The sequence below is a fragment of the Macrobrachium rosenbergii genome, chromosome 19 (assembly GCF_040412425.1).
Source record: "Macrobrachium rosenbergii isolate ZJJX-2024 chromosome 19, ASM4041242v1, whole genome shotgun sequence".
Lineage (NCBI taxonomy): Eukaryota > Metazoa > Arthropoda > Malacostraca > Decapoda > Palaemonidae > Macrobrachium > Macrobrachium rosenbergii.
Window position 1 is genome coordinate 22,371,657 of NC_089759.1, and position 17,172 is coordinate 22,388,828.

At 35.7% G+C, this 17,172-nt stretch overlaps 1 protein-coding gene across 1 annotated transcript in view; it reads left to right on the top strand.

The window, feature by feature from the left end:
* Positions 1-13,640, top strand: part of LOC136848725 (type I iodothyronine deiodinase-like) — a 20,045-nt gene extending 6,405 nt beyond the window's left edge. Inside the window, exons 3-4 of the mRNA XM_067121261.1 lie at positions 2,953-3,139; positions 13,451-13,640. Of these exons, the coding sequence (XP_066977362.1) occupies positions 2,953-3,139; positions 13,451-13,498 (235 nt within the window). The 3' untranslated portion in view covers positions 13,499-13,640. The remainder of the gene's footprint in view (positions 1-2,952; positions 3,140-13,450) is intronic.
* The last annotated feature ends 3,532 nt before the right edge of the window (positions 13,641-17,172 follow it).

The following is a 17,172-nucleotide window of genomic DNA, read 5'->3' on the forward strand; positions in this document are numbered from 1 at the left end:
GAAACTTCGGCGCATTTTTTACTTGTTTAATTTTGTGACTCAGTATTTAGCTCGTCAATAATTAGCTTTAACAGGTATGTATCAGCATTGTGTTAGTTACTTTTGTATGCATCCTAGACGATTAAGTTTTTGAAACAATGCTAAGAATCGCGCAATATTTCTGATTTTAATCTAGCGGGCTCTTAATTTATTTTCGTAGCGATTATGAAAGCCTTTATTGGCATTAGTCAGCTGCAAAGCTTCTATCTGAAATTTTAGTAACACCTTGGCATTGGACATCCTCATTTGAACAAGATACTGAAAATATAGAGTAAAATATAGAAGGCTTAAACCATTGGCGTGCCATATTGTCTTTGTATAACCGACCAAAAGTGAAAAAATAATGGAAGTTGCTGAGGTTCCAAATATTACTCTCTTTCTCTCTAGTATATTAATTTTTATAACATAAAAAAGTGGATTGGAATGCGATATTTAAATCAAAATTGAATAGCCTCTCTCTCTCTCTCTCTCTAGCATATTACTCTTCATAACGTAAAAAAAGTGGATGGAAAGCGATATTTAAATAAAAATTGAATTAATCTCTCTCTCTCTCTCTCTCTCTCTCTCTCTCTCTCTCTCTCTCTCTCTCTCTCTCTCTCTCTCATATTAATTTTCATAACATAAAAAAGTGGAGTGGAATGCGATATTTAAATAAAAATTTAATAATCTCTCTCTCTCTCTCTCTCTCTCTCTCTCTCTCTCAAGCATATTTATTTTCATAACGTAAAAAAGTGGAGTAGAATGCGATACTTAAATAAAAATGGAATAATCTCTCTCTCTCTCTCTCTCTCTCTCTCTCTCTCTCTCTCTCTCTCTCTCTCTCTCTCTCTCTCTCTCTCTCTCTCATTAATTTTCATAACATAAAAAGTGGAGTGGAATGCGGTATTTAAATAAAAATTTAATAATCTCTCTCTCTCTCTCTCTCTCTCTCTCTCTCTCTCTCTCTCTCTCTCTCTCTCTCTCTCTCTCTCTCTCTCTCTCTTATATTAATTTTCATAACAAAAAAGTGGAGTGGAATGCGGTATTTAAATAAAAGTTGAATAATCTCTCTCTCTCTCTCTCTCTCTCTCTCTCTCTCTCTCTCTCTCTCTCATATTAATTTTATAACAAAAAAGTGGAGTGGAATGCGGTATTTAAATAAAAGTTTAATAATCTCTCTCTCTCTCTCTCTCTCTCTCTCTCTCTCTCTCTCTCTCTCTCTCTCTCTCTCTCTCTCTCTCTAGTATATTAATTTTCATAACATAAAAAATGGAGTGGAATTCAATATTTAAATAAAAACTGAGTAATATGATCGCGCTGACTTTGGAGATTATTCCAGCTCTTCATGAATACCACTCGTTAACATTCTCGACAGATGAAAATCCCCTTGATTATCGGACATATTTCCACTCCTCTGAAATGACGCGCGATTAACAAAACCTCGCTTTGAAATTAGCAACGGTGGAATGCAGTTCTGTCCCTTCTTTTTTTTTTTTTTTTTTATCTCTCGACAGTGCGTTTCTCGATAAGAAAAACTTTAGCGAAACTCGCGAATTCATGAACCTGATCATTACAATATCTTAGTTTTTGCTGATTTAGAGAGATATATATTATATATATGTGTATATTATATATATGTATATATATATATATATATATATATATATATATATATATATATATATATATATATATATATATATATATATATATAATGCTAAAAGTGCGCCAGCATCAGTAAGGGGATATTTCTTTACATCTTGTGGATGTTTCAGTAAGGAGTAACTTCATAGGCATTGTTGGAACATCCGAAGTTCCTCGTTCTTTTTTTTTTTTTTTTTTTTTTTGATAAACTGTTTCTGAAAAATTGTCATTATTCGCTAGTATTAACTTCGTATAGCAACCAGGTAACTAAGAGAGCTGACCGAGCTCAGTATACGGCTCTGGTTAGAGTAGCCTCGCTTTCTAGCGTGTGTGTGTGTGTGTGTTCGAATCACGCACGAGAAATAGAGCCCCTTCATCTCTTTCCCACTCCGATCTGTAGGTTTTTCGGTGGAAATCGTATTCATAAAGTATAAGGAAATCGAGAATAAAAGGTCACGGGGGCTACTGAAAATGTGCCTTGTTAACAGTGAACAGCGAACTACGTTAGGTCTATTTAAATTCGCGCAGCTCAGGCAAGTAGAATCTTAAATATGAGATGTGGCCAATCAAAGCTTTAGTCACTGCATATAATACTTCTTAATGAAGTTCTTACATTCTTAGAGGCAGTTTTCAGCAAAGTAAACTTTGAATTCTGCCGTTTTTCCCATTTTGATTAAACAAAATCAAAGAACGGGATAGAATCATACACAAATGTATCAAATAAATCTTTTAGATAGTAATCTTGGTTGACATGGTTTACAGAAAAAGACAACATTATTAATATTCTTATTCAGGAAATGAACCGTATTCATATGGACAAGGCCACAGGGGCCATTGACTCGAAGTTCAAGCTTCCAAAGAATATTATTATTATTATTATTATTATTATTATTATTATTATTATTATTATTATTCAGGAGATGAACCCTATTCAAATAGGACAAGCCCACGGGGCCACTGACTTGAAATTCAAGCTTCCAAAGAAAATGGTGTTTATTAGAAAGAATTAACAGAAGGTAATGGGAAACACAGAAACAAGAGACCACTCATTAGAAAAGGAAGAAATCGTAAATCAATAAATTTCATAAATAAATAGTTAAAAATATAAATAAATAATTAAAATACGAAGTGAATCCTAAGAGGAAAGGTATCAATTTTTAATGAAACCCCTCATTGAACCATGTTTCCAAATTTGGCGAATCTTTTGTTTTTGAACATTTTCGGCCTATAAAATCGGCTCACGTTTATATTTATTTTTATATTTAGTTTTTGAATCTTCTTCTCTCACAGGGACATACAGGAGAGGATGAGTGCCGCCAAGGAGCTGACCAATCTCCATCCGCTCAAGTGCCAGGTCTTGGTCGACCGGATGGACAACCGAGCGGATCAGGATTATGCTGCCTCTCCCGAAAGGCTTTACGTAGTCCTGGATGGTGTCGTTGCCTACAGGGGAGGGCTTGGACCTTACGATTACAAGGTGAGATGGAGGTATGGTTCTTGTACTTCATGAGATCTCCATTGATTTTAGTTGAATTTCTTCATCCATTTTTTTTTTTGTTCCCGTTTTTCCCCGTTTTTTTTAGTTAAGCTTTAATCATCCAACCTCCTTTAATATCCTCTCTCCTCTCTCTCTCTCTCTCTCTCTCTCTCTCTCTCTCTCTCTCTCTCTCTCTCTCTCTCTCTCAAAGCCAAACCGAATGATGATTGTTTGTTTCACTTTTTATTCCCACCTAAAACTAACATAGGATATTCGTGCAATAATAAGGCGCGTTCTTCAAATAACTAAAAAAAATATTTCTGTATGCAATAATCATATTTATCGTGATTGTGCTGTATACTTGTTTGTTATCTATGTCCATTTTCTACTATCATTATATCATTATTTTTTCAACATTTTTTGTGGGGAATTACCTATTAAGACCCAAGAGTTTCCTATTGTACTAAAGCCCCTTCTATTACCATTCAATAGTTAACTTCATAGGTTTCAAAGTGAAGAATAGAATATAAAGTGGAATCGTTATGTGTTGAGTACTTTGTTTCGAGTTAATGAATTCCTCAAAATATTTTACGTGGATAATTAATATTAAGTTAGAATGAAAAAAAGTTACAGGTATTTTTATCATCAAAACTAAAAAAAAACTTTCCCCCTAATATTTTTTTTCCAAGCGAGTTTTCTCCCTTTTTTAATAATTTTATGGCCTACATCCTTGTAAATAGGATTACCAGATCTGGCTTCTTCCTGGAAATGGAGCGCTGTTTCCTGAGCTCATTATATATTAACTCCAACTTTTTTCCAGTCATAACAACTCATAATGCATTGTTTAGGGAAAAGGTCGGCATAAGAGCTATAATTTTTTCCATTAATGAGTTCTCTGCGGTACCATGTCGAGTCTTATATTATCTAACGTTATCATAGTTAATTCTGAAAGAGTTTGCAAAGCTTCGACGATTTGGTTAGTATAGGTAGGATGGTTAAGTAAATGCTATGCGTATTTTACGCCTCCTTGAATGAGCATTAAAACATATTAAGCATAGTTACCCCAGTTTGGGAAAGTTCCCGTTTTCTTTCAGGACGCCCCGGTGGCAAAAACAATAAACGAAGTTGTGAAGAATCCTTAGTTCTCTGGCGAAAGTAAATAATATTAACGTTAGTTAATAAATAATACTCTCCTTCAGATCCAAGGATGAAAAACTAACGTTTTCTACCGAAAGGCTGAAGGCAGTAAGGCACAGTCAACTCAGTATCCTTATCGAGCCCAGACGCGAAGGAATGCCTAACCTTGTAGGATCTGCGTCTTAAGAAGAAAACGGAGGATGGCGGAGAATTTCATGACTTGGGAGTATTTTCTCATAATATTTGTGGATTTAATGTTAATGACCTCTTTTTAAATATTCATGTTATTGCCTCAGCACGGAGAAGATATTCTATAGATCGCTCGAATAAGCATAGAGTTCAGTATCATTCATTTGATGATGGGAACACTGGGTCAAAATGTTACTCTAGTGTTGTAAAAAAATAGCACAAAGCTCTTTGAGAGCACACACTTGCACAACACATATAGATAATAAAAAAAAAAGCTTGTGTCTGCCTTCTAATTTTTATTGAAGTCCCCAGCCTTTCCATTCTTAAAATTTCATTGAAATCCACTCAGACAGAACAACAGACAGAGAGACGGGGCGTCAGATAGGCGCTGGTAAATATTAATAATCTCGACCCACTCTCGTTGGCAAGGCCGTGAAAGAAGATTCTCGCTCTTATAAGGGACATTGCCCAAAACCTTCTTGATACCTTAATACCCATTTTTAGTTTTATGTAAAAGGAAACTATTGAGGTGGCTTTGTCTGTCCGTCCGCACTTTTTCTGTCCGCCCTCAGATCTTAAAAACTGATGAGGGTAGAGGGCTGTAAATTGTTATGTTGATCATCCACCCTCCAATCATCGTACATACCAAATTGCAGCGCTCTAGCCTCAGTAGTTTTTATTTTATTTGAGGTTAAATTTAGCCATAATCGTACGTCTGGAAACTATATAGGACAGGCCATCACAGGGCAGGTGTTAAAGTTTCATGGGCCGCGGCTCATGCAGCATTATACCGGGATCACCGAAGGATAATTTAGATCTATTTTTCGGCGTCCTTGATTATACGCTGCAGTGGCTGTACAGAAAATTCTTCGGCGCATTTTTTATTGTTCTTTAATGCATTACCCGCACGGATATCATACAAGAAGCAGCAAGCGTAACGTTTGTGCTTGATATTTTCACCATATCAAGACTCCCGTGAATCTCTGTCAAAAATTCAAGAACATGAAAGGTTTAGTTTTATACGCGAATTTTTTCTACATTGTTTCCGTAATTTAGAAAAATGTAGCTTACATATTCTGACTTTTATCGTGGCTAAACGTTTTGCCAAACTTTGGAAATCCCCTTTTGCTTCGTTTTTCCCCCAATTTCTATAACTTTTCATCATTCAGGAGTCCGGTCTGTTGCCTCCTCAGTGAGATAAGGCCCTTAAATTGCCCGTCCCATCGACCTTTTCATTTAAAATATTGAGTGTTGGTATTATTTTATCATAACGAAAGGTATATCGTAAAGTGGGATAATTAATAGCAATACTAATTACCTGACCTGTCAGCTCGGTGACTAATTGCCCTTATTGAGAAATGGTGAATGATATTGTAAGTGAAATAAACGGGCCTAAGTAATTAAAATTTTATGCACGATACGTCAAGACTAAAACTGTTGTGTTCTTTCATTTTTTCTGTTTTGTCTCATTTTTCACTTTTATTTTCCCCTATTCTAATCATTGATTCGATTTTGTATGGGTCAAAATTATAGAGAGGATATCTAAAGAAATGTATCATTAAAAAAAATCGACTGAATGAATCAATCAACGGTTCATTTACTACAAAGGAAAGACTATACATTGTTGACAAACAATTGCAGTAATGAATGAATAACGGTGCAGAGCGTGACCGTTTTGCAATAAATCTAACACTCCTTGCTTAGTTAGGACTTGCCTAGAAAGTGGGAGGGAGGAAAAGAAGAAGAAGAAGAAGAAGATGACAACCCATCTGTAGATAGAGATAAGGAAATGAACAAGTGGGAAAATGTGATACAGTAGAAATTACGCCATTTAGAAAATGAGAGAGAGAGAGTGAGAGAGAGGCCATAGTTAAGTTAGGTTACTGATAGTAAAGCATATGACCGCATAGGGCGAGTATGATGCAAATTGTCGGATTTTAAAATCTCAAGAATGTTGATTCCTTTGCTATCCCATATGCTGAAGGCTGATAAAAGTTACGTATACAGTATATGTATATGTATATGTATATGTATGTATATATATATATATATATATATATATATATATATATATATATATATATATATATATATATATATATATATATATATATATATATATATATACTGTATATGTGTGTGTGTACATACATATATTCTATATATATGTATATATATATATATATATATATATATATATATATATAAATGTATATGTATATGTATATGTATATATATTATTATAAATATTACCTGTTCGACGTCTCTTCCTTGCTTTAATCGAATACAAGAAATTTATCTTTGTTAAAGGGGGCATACGATGTAGGAAGAAGCAAGCGGGCAGGAGTTGTCTGGAACAGATCCCAATCGTCAAAGGGGTAAGAATTTTAGTTCAGAGGGAAATAAGAAGGGATAGGTTTTGCTAGGACAGACCTTAGATAGACTGTACCTTAAGCTTACTTTTCTGTGACCTTTGTACTGGCGAGTCTTTGTCCTTCAGGTAAGAAGCCAGGATAGGAGGAATTTGAAAACAGCCGCGACCTGAGACAGCCCGCGTCTAGAGACTCTCAGCTGATATCGAGGGAAGACGCATCTCGGCCGGTCCACTAAACCCCCCCCCCCTTTTTTTGTCTCTCTCTGTCCCTCTCCGAACGCGAGGGAGAAAATTGGTATTCCAAACGGACCAAGGAAACTAATACATCTGATCATTGTATTATCCCTCCCAGAGGTAAGTCTGATTGTGACAATTACTCCCAGTTCTCTTTCCCTTCGACTGCAACTCTCACTTTTCATGTTTCAATTGTTCCTCTCTTAAACAGTCACTGACTCAGAAATCCTAGTAAAGCATATCCCATTTATGAAGTTATCTATCAAGTACAATTATTGTTGTCTAGTGAAGTCACATAATTTACCCTACATGGTGTTAAACGTATTACTTTTGAACTAAGAATCATCCCCTTGTGATTAGTAACAAGTGAGAGTTTCTGTAATACAAGATTGTTTTCCGGATGCGTCCTTTTCCAGGTTCTGCGAGAAGAACCTGCATCATTAGCATCAAGAAGCCTTAATTCGCCCTTGCAGTAAATTCCTGATACAGAGTCTGAGAAGCATATTAACCTGTTGCGTTCATTCTATGTAGCACTGAAGTTTGTCCGAAGTCGGACTCATATTCTGGGCTTCTGTTAGCTCCTGTAAATAATCCATTTCACTTTATTTAAATTACTTGTTTTGCTGAAACTAGTGTTGCAGTAAGTTTGCTGAATTTATTCATGTGGTTATGAATAAACCTCTATTCATTGTTAACGAATCTTAACTAGCGACCTGATCTATTCAATATATGTCCTTTAGAGGTAAGTCTAGCCTTAATTGACAGAATTATTTGGGTCTCAGGTAAAGCAAGGCAATATAAATCAAAGTAAATAATAATTAAACTCATTAGCCGAAGGACCCACGTAACAATATATATATATATATATATATATATATATATATATATATATATATATATATATACTGTATATGTGTGTGTGTGTGTGCTTGTATGAGTTTCCACTATCCCTTTTATATCTTTGATACAATGAGACCGCGATCGCAAATCAAAACTCACTTCAAGCCTTTTATTATGACCAGGCTTTGTCAGATAATGATTGTCAACGGTAAAAAAAAAATAAACAGAATAAAAAGAAAATAGCTACGCTGTAAATAGCGCTTCCAAGAATCAGCCCTTTGAGGAGGAACTTTCATAAGAATGAGACCTTAATATAGTTACTACCGGTGGTCGGCAAGTTTGTTTGGAGAGGTGGAGGCTAGGGGGTGGGAGGGGATGGAGGTTGATTTTAGGGGGGAGGGGATGTGTCAAAGCTTAGACCTCTTTATGAGACTTCTTAAACGCCGGGTTCGTCTTTGTTCCTTTATTTGTTTATTCAAGCGATTTTTTTTTTTTGTAAGCCAGTTTGAATGGATGCTAAGTAATAATTTATGTGATGCTGTTCGAGGACTTTCGAGAAGATGCAGTTCTCAAACACTGGATCACTGATGTGTTTCTTTTTGTGTAGATGTCTCATCTATTAATCTGCTGTATTTTCACTGGTTTTACCTTGCCATCTTTAACCTCTAGTTCTTCTTATATATCTATATATTTACTCACCACCAGCATATTCAGTTTTACTTTCCTTCCGCTCTCCTCTGAATGGGCTGCCATAGATCGCCGTATATTTTTGACAGTGGTTTAACACTGATGTGGATTAATTCACATGAAGCACTGATAATCTTCCGGGAAACAAATTCCCGAGATGTATGCTAGTAATGCACCAGCCCCGGTTTTTTGCCATGCACCCAGGTCAGGTGAGGTTAGGTTGTTAGGTTAGGTTACGATAGATTAATAGTCTCGTGTAATTTGGGTGTGGGAAACTTAATGAGATTATTTTCAAGAAAATTCTGTGGTTAGTTTTTAAGATATGGCGTCCCGCTTTTTTCAGGGAAAAGGTCTCGCTACTCGGTTACATCGTAATATTTGCCGTTTGTAAATTCTTTGATGCGGGATGCAATTATGATTTAATGTATTTCCTGCGGGCATACATAGAGATTATCTTTTTGGTGATGGGAGATTAGGTGAGTTTAGATATAATTTGTGTTTCACGGGTTTACATGACTTTTTTTCAGCGCCACGATGACTGGAGATCTCAGTGCAGGCTCTGTATGATTTACTGCATTTTCTTCCATCAATAAGCAGGATAGAAAATAGGATAGAATAGAACAGAAAATAGGATAGAATAGGATAGGAAATGGGATCGAATAGAATAGAAAATAGGATAGAATAGAATAGAAAATGGTAGAGAATAGAAGAATAGACAATAGGATAGACTAGGACAGAAAATGGGATAGAAGAGAAGAACAGAAAATAAGATAGAATGGAATAGAAAATGTGATAGATTATAAAATTAGAAAATAGAACAAAATAGACAATGACTTTTTTGCATTCATAACGACCTGTAACTGGTAATAGTTGACTGAAATCGAATGTTCTATGACCGTATACTGTTGATCTTCTGATCGCTGTTTGGATAGATGACCACCAAGAACTTTCAGACGCTGTCGGTACATAAGCCCTTGAGCACCCAGGGCACAGGGCATGTGGCTAGCAATCTCAGCCTGAAGGCGCTTAGCTGAACAACCGGAGTTGTAACACTGTCGGAAGCCACTCCCTCAAAAGCATGTAGTTTATAATAGTATATTCTTTAGTTTATAGTAATATAGTCTTTAGGAACTGAGTGCAGAGAGGAAGGTTAATGAGCAACTGGGATTTTAAAAAGGTGTTGTTGGATGTTGAAGAAATCACAGATGAAGGCAGCATAGTTCCACGTCATTTCAGTTTTCTGAAAAGAAAACTATCGTGCCGGCTTTGTCTGTCCGTCCGCACTTTATTCTGTCCAACTTATTTTCTATCCATACTTTTGCTGTCCGCCCTTAGATCTTTAAAACTACTGAGGCTAGAGGGCTGCAAATTGGTTTGTTGATCATCCACCTCCAATCATCAAACATACCAAATTGCATCACTCTAGCCTCAGTAGTTTTTATTTTATTTAAGGTTAAAGTTAGCCATAATCGAGGCCTCTGGCAACGATATGGGGTAGGCCACCACCAGTCCGTGGTTAAAGCTTCATGGGCCGCGGCTCATACAGCATTATACCGAGACCACCGAAAGATAGGTCTATTTTCGGTGGCCCTGATTATATGCTGTAGCGGCTGTACAGAAAGCTCGATTCCGCCGAAGAAACTTCAGCTCATTTTTTACTTGTCAAGATTATGAACAGTCTGTAGTATTACGAAAAATGGAATCTATTTTGTACTCGTTAAAAGTACAATTACCATTATTGTCCTTATTTTCCCTTATTATTACCACTGTATTCATGGGAACGCCAGTGCAACAGATTTTGTTTTCGAAGCACACGAAAACTAATTCGTTTTGTTGCTCACCCCATTTTTCCCTGTTCCGTTTAAAGAAAGACACATTTTGTCCTTAGCCTTCAATATAAGGCAAGGATTCTTGTCAGCGTAAATTTTGCATGAAGTTCCCGTTCCATAACCTTTTGTATTACCCTATTTTGTCTCACTTCATGATTTTCCGTGCGCCATCAAAGGCACAGGCGAGGAAAGGCCATGCTCTGTAGACCTTGGCAAAGGCCATCCAACGCACAAATTACGAACTGGGAGAATGAGCCAGCCCTTAGGCGAGCAAAGAGTAATGTGAGACCTGATGGATTTCGGGGCATTTCGGTGGCAAATACCCGGATCTCCCTGCACCTTTGGCGGACGACTCCGGTGCCACCGTGGGGATCAAGCGCCCAGCTTCTGTCTGTCTGCTGTGTGTTACGAATGGTTCACCTCTTCATTTCGACAAGCTGCTTTTGTTTTGTCTCGTGAGAGCAGGAGGCTGCGTTGCCTAAAGACCGACTTAATCTGACGAGATGTCCTTTTTATTATTATTATTATTATTATTATTATTATTATTATTATTATTATTATTATTACAAGCCAAGCTGCGTCCCTAGTTGGAAAAGCAGAATGATACCAGCATGAAAGGCCACCAGCAAGGAAAGCAGCCCAGCACCGAAAAGGAAATTGAGAAGTAAACAATAAAAATGCAAAGAGAAATAACAAAGAAGCGAATAAAGTCAATAATAACAAAAACGATGGATAAGACAGTAAAGTTAATAAGAAAGATAACAAATAAACTGCGGAGAGAGATCCCTGCCAGCCTGCTCTGCAAAAGAATTTCCTTCGTTTTGTGACATGAGTTTTTTTTTTTTTTTTTTTCTTTGCATTTTATAGTTAAAGAAGGGATGGTTTTTTTCTGGTATGGTTTGAAAACATACAGACGCCCCAAATTGAACGGTGTGTACGGTTTATGATAGGAATAAGGGGTGAATAAGAGGATTTGCAGTGAACAATATAACTATAACTCTTTACAAAACATTTCATTTGATATAAATTCCTTTACAAAATATTGCCATTGAATCTAAAATCTGTGATGAAGGTTCCTCATTAAAATTATTGCTTACATTGACGTTATTAAATTTCATCCGTTGAACTCTGCTTAAAAATATTTGGAATTCAGTTGTAATGAATACACACACACACATATATATATATATATATATATATATATATATATATATATATATATATATATATATATATATATATATATATATCCACTCTTGGTAAATTAAACAAGGATTTTTGTAGTATATGGTTAACACCCTTCAGTATATTTTTATTTATTTCGGTGTTACAGTACTCAAATGAATAAATAAAAACTGAGACTGACGTCTGTGGCAGTTTTAGCATAATTTAAGTCAGTGAGATTCGAATATTGTTATCTTCATGTTCAGTGCTGAACTTGATACAGTGACATTAAATATTCATATATAAACCTGCAAAAGTTCACTTGGTCTGAGTAGCCGGATGTATGTTGAACATACCAGTATCAAATGATTAACTTGAAGAATAAGAAGCCATGAAGCCATTTCGTCCCTGGGGAAAATTTTTTATATATTTTCCGCAGAGGCTGGCCGAGAACCACAAGACGAATTCTTCCAAATGTTTATAGTCGAAACCATTAAAGAAGATGAGTTCCTTTTGACCGTCACGACGTGAAACGAAAATAATCAGCTGTTAGGCGATTCTCACAAAAAAAAAAAAAACTTTCACGAAAACTATAATGTACAGTTTTTTTTTTTTTTTTTTTTTTTTTTTTTTTTTTTTTTGAACCAGCAAGAAACATAAGGTAAAAAAATGTTGCGAAGTGCTTAGGTCTCAAGAGGCCATTGTACCGGTGCGTGATCCCTCTGGGAAGAAAGCTTAGCAAGGTCAAGAGTCCTTTGTGAAAAATAACTTATATATCTTGGAGTGTTGAAATGCGCTCCCTATCTTAAGATTATTTTCAGATCTGTCTTCACATGTGCTGAGAAGGTGCTGTTTCGGATTAGGAATTTAATTTGAAATATCCCTTTTACGTGTGCCTTAGGTTCTCGTATTTGTATATATTTATTTGATATATCACTGGTGTTTCTATCAACCGTCAGCAGACAAGTGGTAGAGGACAAAATGGAAACGGCAGACGCCGTCGACACACAAACCTAGAAATTATTTTTGGTCACGGCTATTAGACTGGCAGCGTCGTTCCAAACAATGGCTAATAAAACAATCTGAAGCTGCCACGTTAGAGGAAAAGGTAAAGTGTAGTATGTGTGTGTGTGTGTGTGTATATATATATACAGTATATGTATATATATATATATATATATATATATATATATATATACTGTATATATATTCATATACATATATACATATATACTGTATATAATATATATATATATATATATATATATATATATACACACACATACACACACCTCTCGACAGTCCAGGGTAAGAGAACTCGTTAGTGAAGTCGGAGGTGGTTGCTGTCGGGGGTTCGAATCCACTAGGTGACTACCACTTATCAGTTATAGTTCCCCTTCGGTATTATTTCCGAAGTAGAGTGAATTGGATTTTAAAAATTCATATATATATATATATACATATAAATACATGTATATATATATATATATATATATATATATATATATATATATATATATACACACATTATATATATATATATATATATATACATATACAAACATTATATATATATATATATATATATATATATATATATATATATATATATATATATATATATATATATATATATATATATGCTGGCTGCCATATACTATCGCCATCCCTTCATTAGCCTCCTGCAAGATCATAGAATGTCAGCCACCTGGTCTAGAAAACTCAATATGGTGACCATATATGAACTCAGTCCTCTATCAGTGAGCTATGAATTTCATCCTTAAAATGTAATCCGGGATGAAAACTCACAAAATTAAAAGTTAGAAAACTAAACCCAGTTTTATTTTCTCTTTTCAGCTCTCTGAAGTGGAGGACTTCCTGAAGAACTACGCCAAAAAGCAATAAAACATCGGTGCAGTAGTTCAGAGGCCAGGACTTGCAGAGTATAAGGAGTATGGTCAGGAATAATGACTGAAAACTGTGCATTTCGTATATCTGTAAAACAGAAAGGATATTAGCTCCTTGTCTTAGCTTAATTGGAACTACCGGCAAAAATAGCTTTTACTATGGACAAAGACCAACCAGGCTTGTCTACAGAGAATTGCTATGAAACTGAATGGTTCAAAACTCGCTTTCCCAGTTTCTCCGGTACGGGTAGTTTTAAAATCGAAGAGCTACCAGCTTTTAGACCTGTTCCTGGCGAAGATATCTCCAAGATCGATGGATTGTTTCGGTGGCAATAACTGTAAATTTGAAGAATTGAAAACTTGTTGGAATAACTACTTGTGAGAACAGCTTTAAAGTCTGAGAACTGTTGGCTCAACATAGACCCTTGGCGTAGATGGTCTCTCTTGTGAGCAAAATTTTCATGCGTTCTTAATTGTTTCTAAAACCTGTGATCGTCCAAAGTTTGCTTGGGATAGATTACAAACGTGCATGAGGTGTTATGTTGATATAAATACTCAAGAGTAATGTAATTAACTGTTGAAAGTCCCGAGGGTGTCTCAGCAACTGTCGGAGGATTCTGTCATGAAGAGCTAGGTCTGAAAGAGCTGCATGCTCACGTCTAGCTTGGATGTTGTTTTTATTCTCTGATCAGATGCTGAGACACCGTTAGGAAATTATTCTAGACGGAAAATGGCAAGAAGAAAGGTAAACATTGTCCTTTTTATTACCATAAGTTTCACCTCATGCTTTATTTCTTAAGCACAATTCCCCAAAAATCAAATTCGAGCCCATGCAAAAAAATTATAACAATTCCTTATAATCGTGACTCTTCAGAGCTGCTGTCTTCGCAGCTTGACAGAAGTTTACTGTGCTAGCACAAAAATAAGCAGCAGCCAAGGAAAATGTTAGGTTACTTAGCTCTCGTTAAATATACAAAATCTCATCTTATTATCTGATATGAACTCGAGGAGGTTATTGTCATCAAAATGATCAGAAGAAATAACACGAAAGAAGTAAAATTATCCATCGGTTTTTAAACAGAATCGCGTAGGTGTGTCTGGACAACGAGCACGGGATGGTCACTTATCAGGAGAGTATAAAAGAATTAATCAAGTGAATAAGAGAGTTCTGTCCTGATATAAGACGTAGGCATAAGAGATTGCCCGTGATTGCTGGCAGCTGCAGGTGAAAGATAGCAGAGCAATCTGATGTTCCGCTGCCGAGATATCGCAATAGAGGCTCCATTGCCTGAGAAGGATGACGCAATATCCGCTGTCTCTGATTATTGAAAGGAACAGATGCAGGCAGCTCCAATAGTCCTGCCATTCAAGATAAAAAAAACCCGACAAGTTCAAAGGAGGATTGAAGATTTAATAAATGGGTCAAATTCAGATAATGTCTATGTCGTTACTGATTGGCGTTACAGGTTGTATGTTAATGGAACTCATAAGGAAAAACAGCACGTTTGGATCTCGTAGTCTCAAGTCTGTGTCCTTTTAAAAGAAATGGACAGTTTACGTTTTCATGTTTATAGTGTAAAAATTAGGCCTTACGTTTCAAATATTTATATTGCAAAATGCAGTCGTAGACATTATGTTGTCATGTACAATATTTTACAGACAATGAACACTTTAAGTATTTTACTCCATCTCAAGAACAAAACATCATTGTTCTTATATGTAAGAAATAAATGCAGACGTTACATGACCCTGTATGTAATATATCAAAGATTATCCTCTTACGGAATATATGGCTAAAATTGAGTAATTCACTTTCTCATAGGTAAGTATTCAGAAAGGCAGGTTGCCTTAATTAGTGTTGTACTTTACAAAAGAAACAAAAAACATTGCAAGTGGGAAGAATTGTCTTGATGATTCACCCACGGGTGTACAAATCAGGTGACAGTCGGAAGGAGAGTGCCTTATGCAGATTGCTAATTGATCACGCTTCATTCCCACGTGAATTTTTAATGAGGGTGAATTGCCAGCCTTTTGTGATGCTCTTCTGGTTTCACTTCCTGCTGGACAGAGCTTCTGTAGACTTTAAGAGTTTGGGTCTTGTAAAAAATTATTTAGAAAAAGATGTTATGAGAATTGTGTCTTTTTTTTTTATTCTGCTGAGCCAGAGTACTTTCTCGTCAAAAGCTGAAACCATAGAGTTTTTTTTTTTCCTGAGCGGGTTAGAGCGTCAGTGTACCTCACGTGGTGCACTGTAGGCATTTTTACCTAAGGTTCTCTCCAGCGTCCCTTCGGCCCCTAGCTGCAACCCCTTCCATGCCTTTTGCTGTACCTCCGTTCATATTTTCTCTCTTCCATCTTACTTTCCATCCTCTCCTGACAATTCTTTCAGCATTATTTTCAGCGCTGATTGACCTCATAGGTCCCAGCGCTTGGCCTTTGGCCTAAATATTTTATATTCCGTTTCCAATCGAGTTTCTCTGGCCAACTTTTGTGAGTAAAACCGGCTGCGAGTTTCAGTTAGGCATGAGATCCAGTTTCGTATGCAGTTAATGAAAATAGTAATTGGTAATTAACTATTTCCTCTTAACTGATTTGTTAGAAAAATAAATATAAAGGAGATATATAAAGGCAAAGGAAAAGATGCACATTTTCCATTCTATAAACACTTATCAAAATGGAAATATAAAGTAGGTATGCTTGCACGTTTTGTGAACTACTCTGAAAATGGTATAATTAGAATAATTATTCCCACCCAGCGGTATAATTACTTCATAAACATCAAAGGAAGAGACGAGCCTCATCCGTTATTTTTCTCTTTCTGCTTCCACACTTTCTCTCTCTCTCTCTCTCTCTCTCTCTCTCTCTCTCTCTCTCTCTCTCTCTCTCTCTCTCTCTCTCTCTCTCTCTCTCTCTGAGAGACCTCCGCGAATCCACTAATGGTCGTCATTATTAGGGAAGATAATTTTTATTATTCTTAAAATGCTTTTGTTCCTTGAATCTGATTCCGAATAGCTTTTCTTCAGCTTCGATTGATCAAATTCGCCGGCGCACACACATATTTACAATATATATATATATATATATATATATATATATATATATATATATATATATATATATATATATATATATATATATATGTATGTATATATATATATATATATATATATATATATATATATATATATATATATATATATATATATATATATATATATATATATATATATATATATATTACTCGTAATAACTCTGAGAATCTTTCGGCAAAAATATAGATATATTACATTGACATCCCTAGTAAAAGTAAAATATGACAGAATAGTGAAATTGCAAAATCCAGTTTAACGACGGAACCAGCTTTTTTTTTTATCATTATGGACTCGAAGACGCGAAGTTCGTTTTCATGTTGTGCGTGTCCTATAATTTGGAAATCTTTGGCCTGTATGGGCGTTTTACAGATCTTTGAATGATTCCGAATATTTGATTGTTCTGGATTGGACAGTCTACTCCCTGTCCTAAAACTTACTCCTCTATGAGAGTCCAAGCGAACTTTCATTAGCCTTTTTGTACATCCCACATAGGCCCCACAACTACATCTAGGGCAAATATATTTGTACACAACGTTAGATGTAAACATTGGACTAAGCTTGTCTATGTATCTGAACAGAG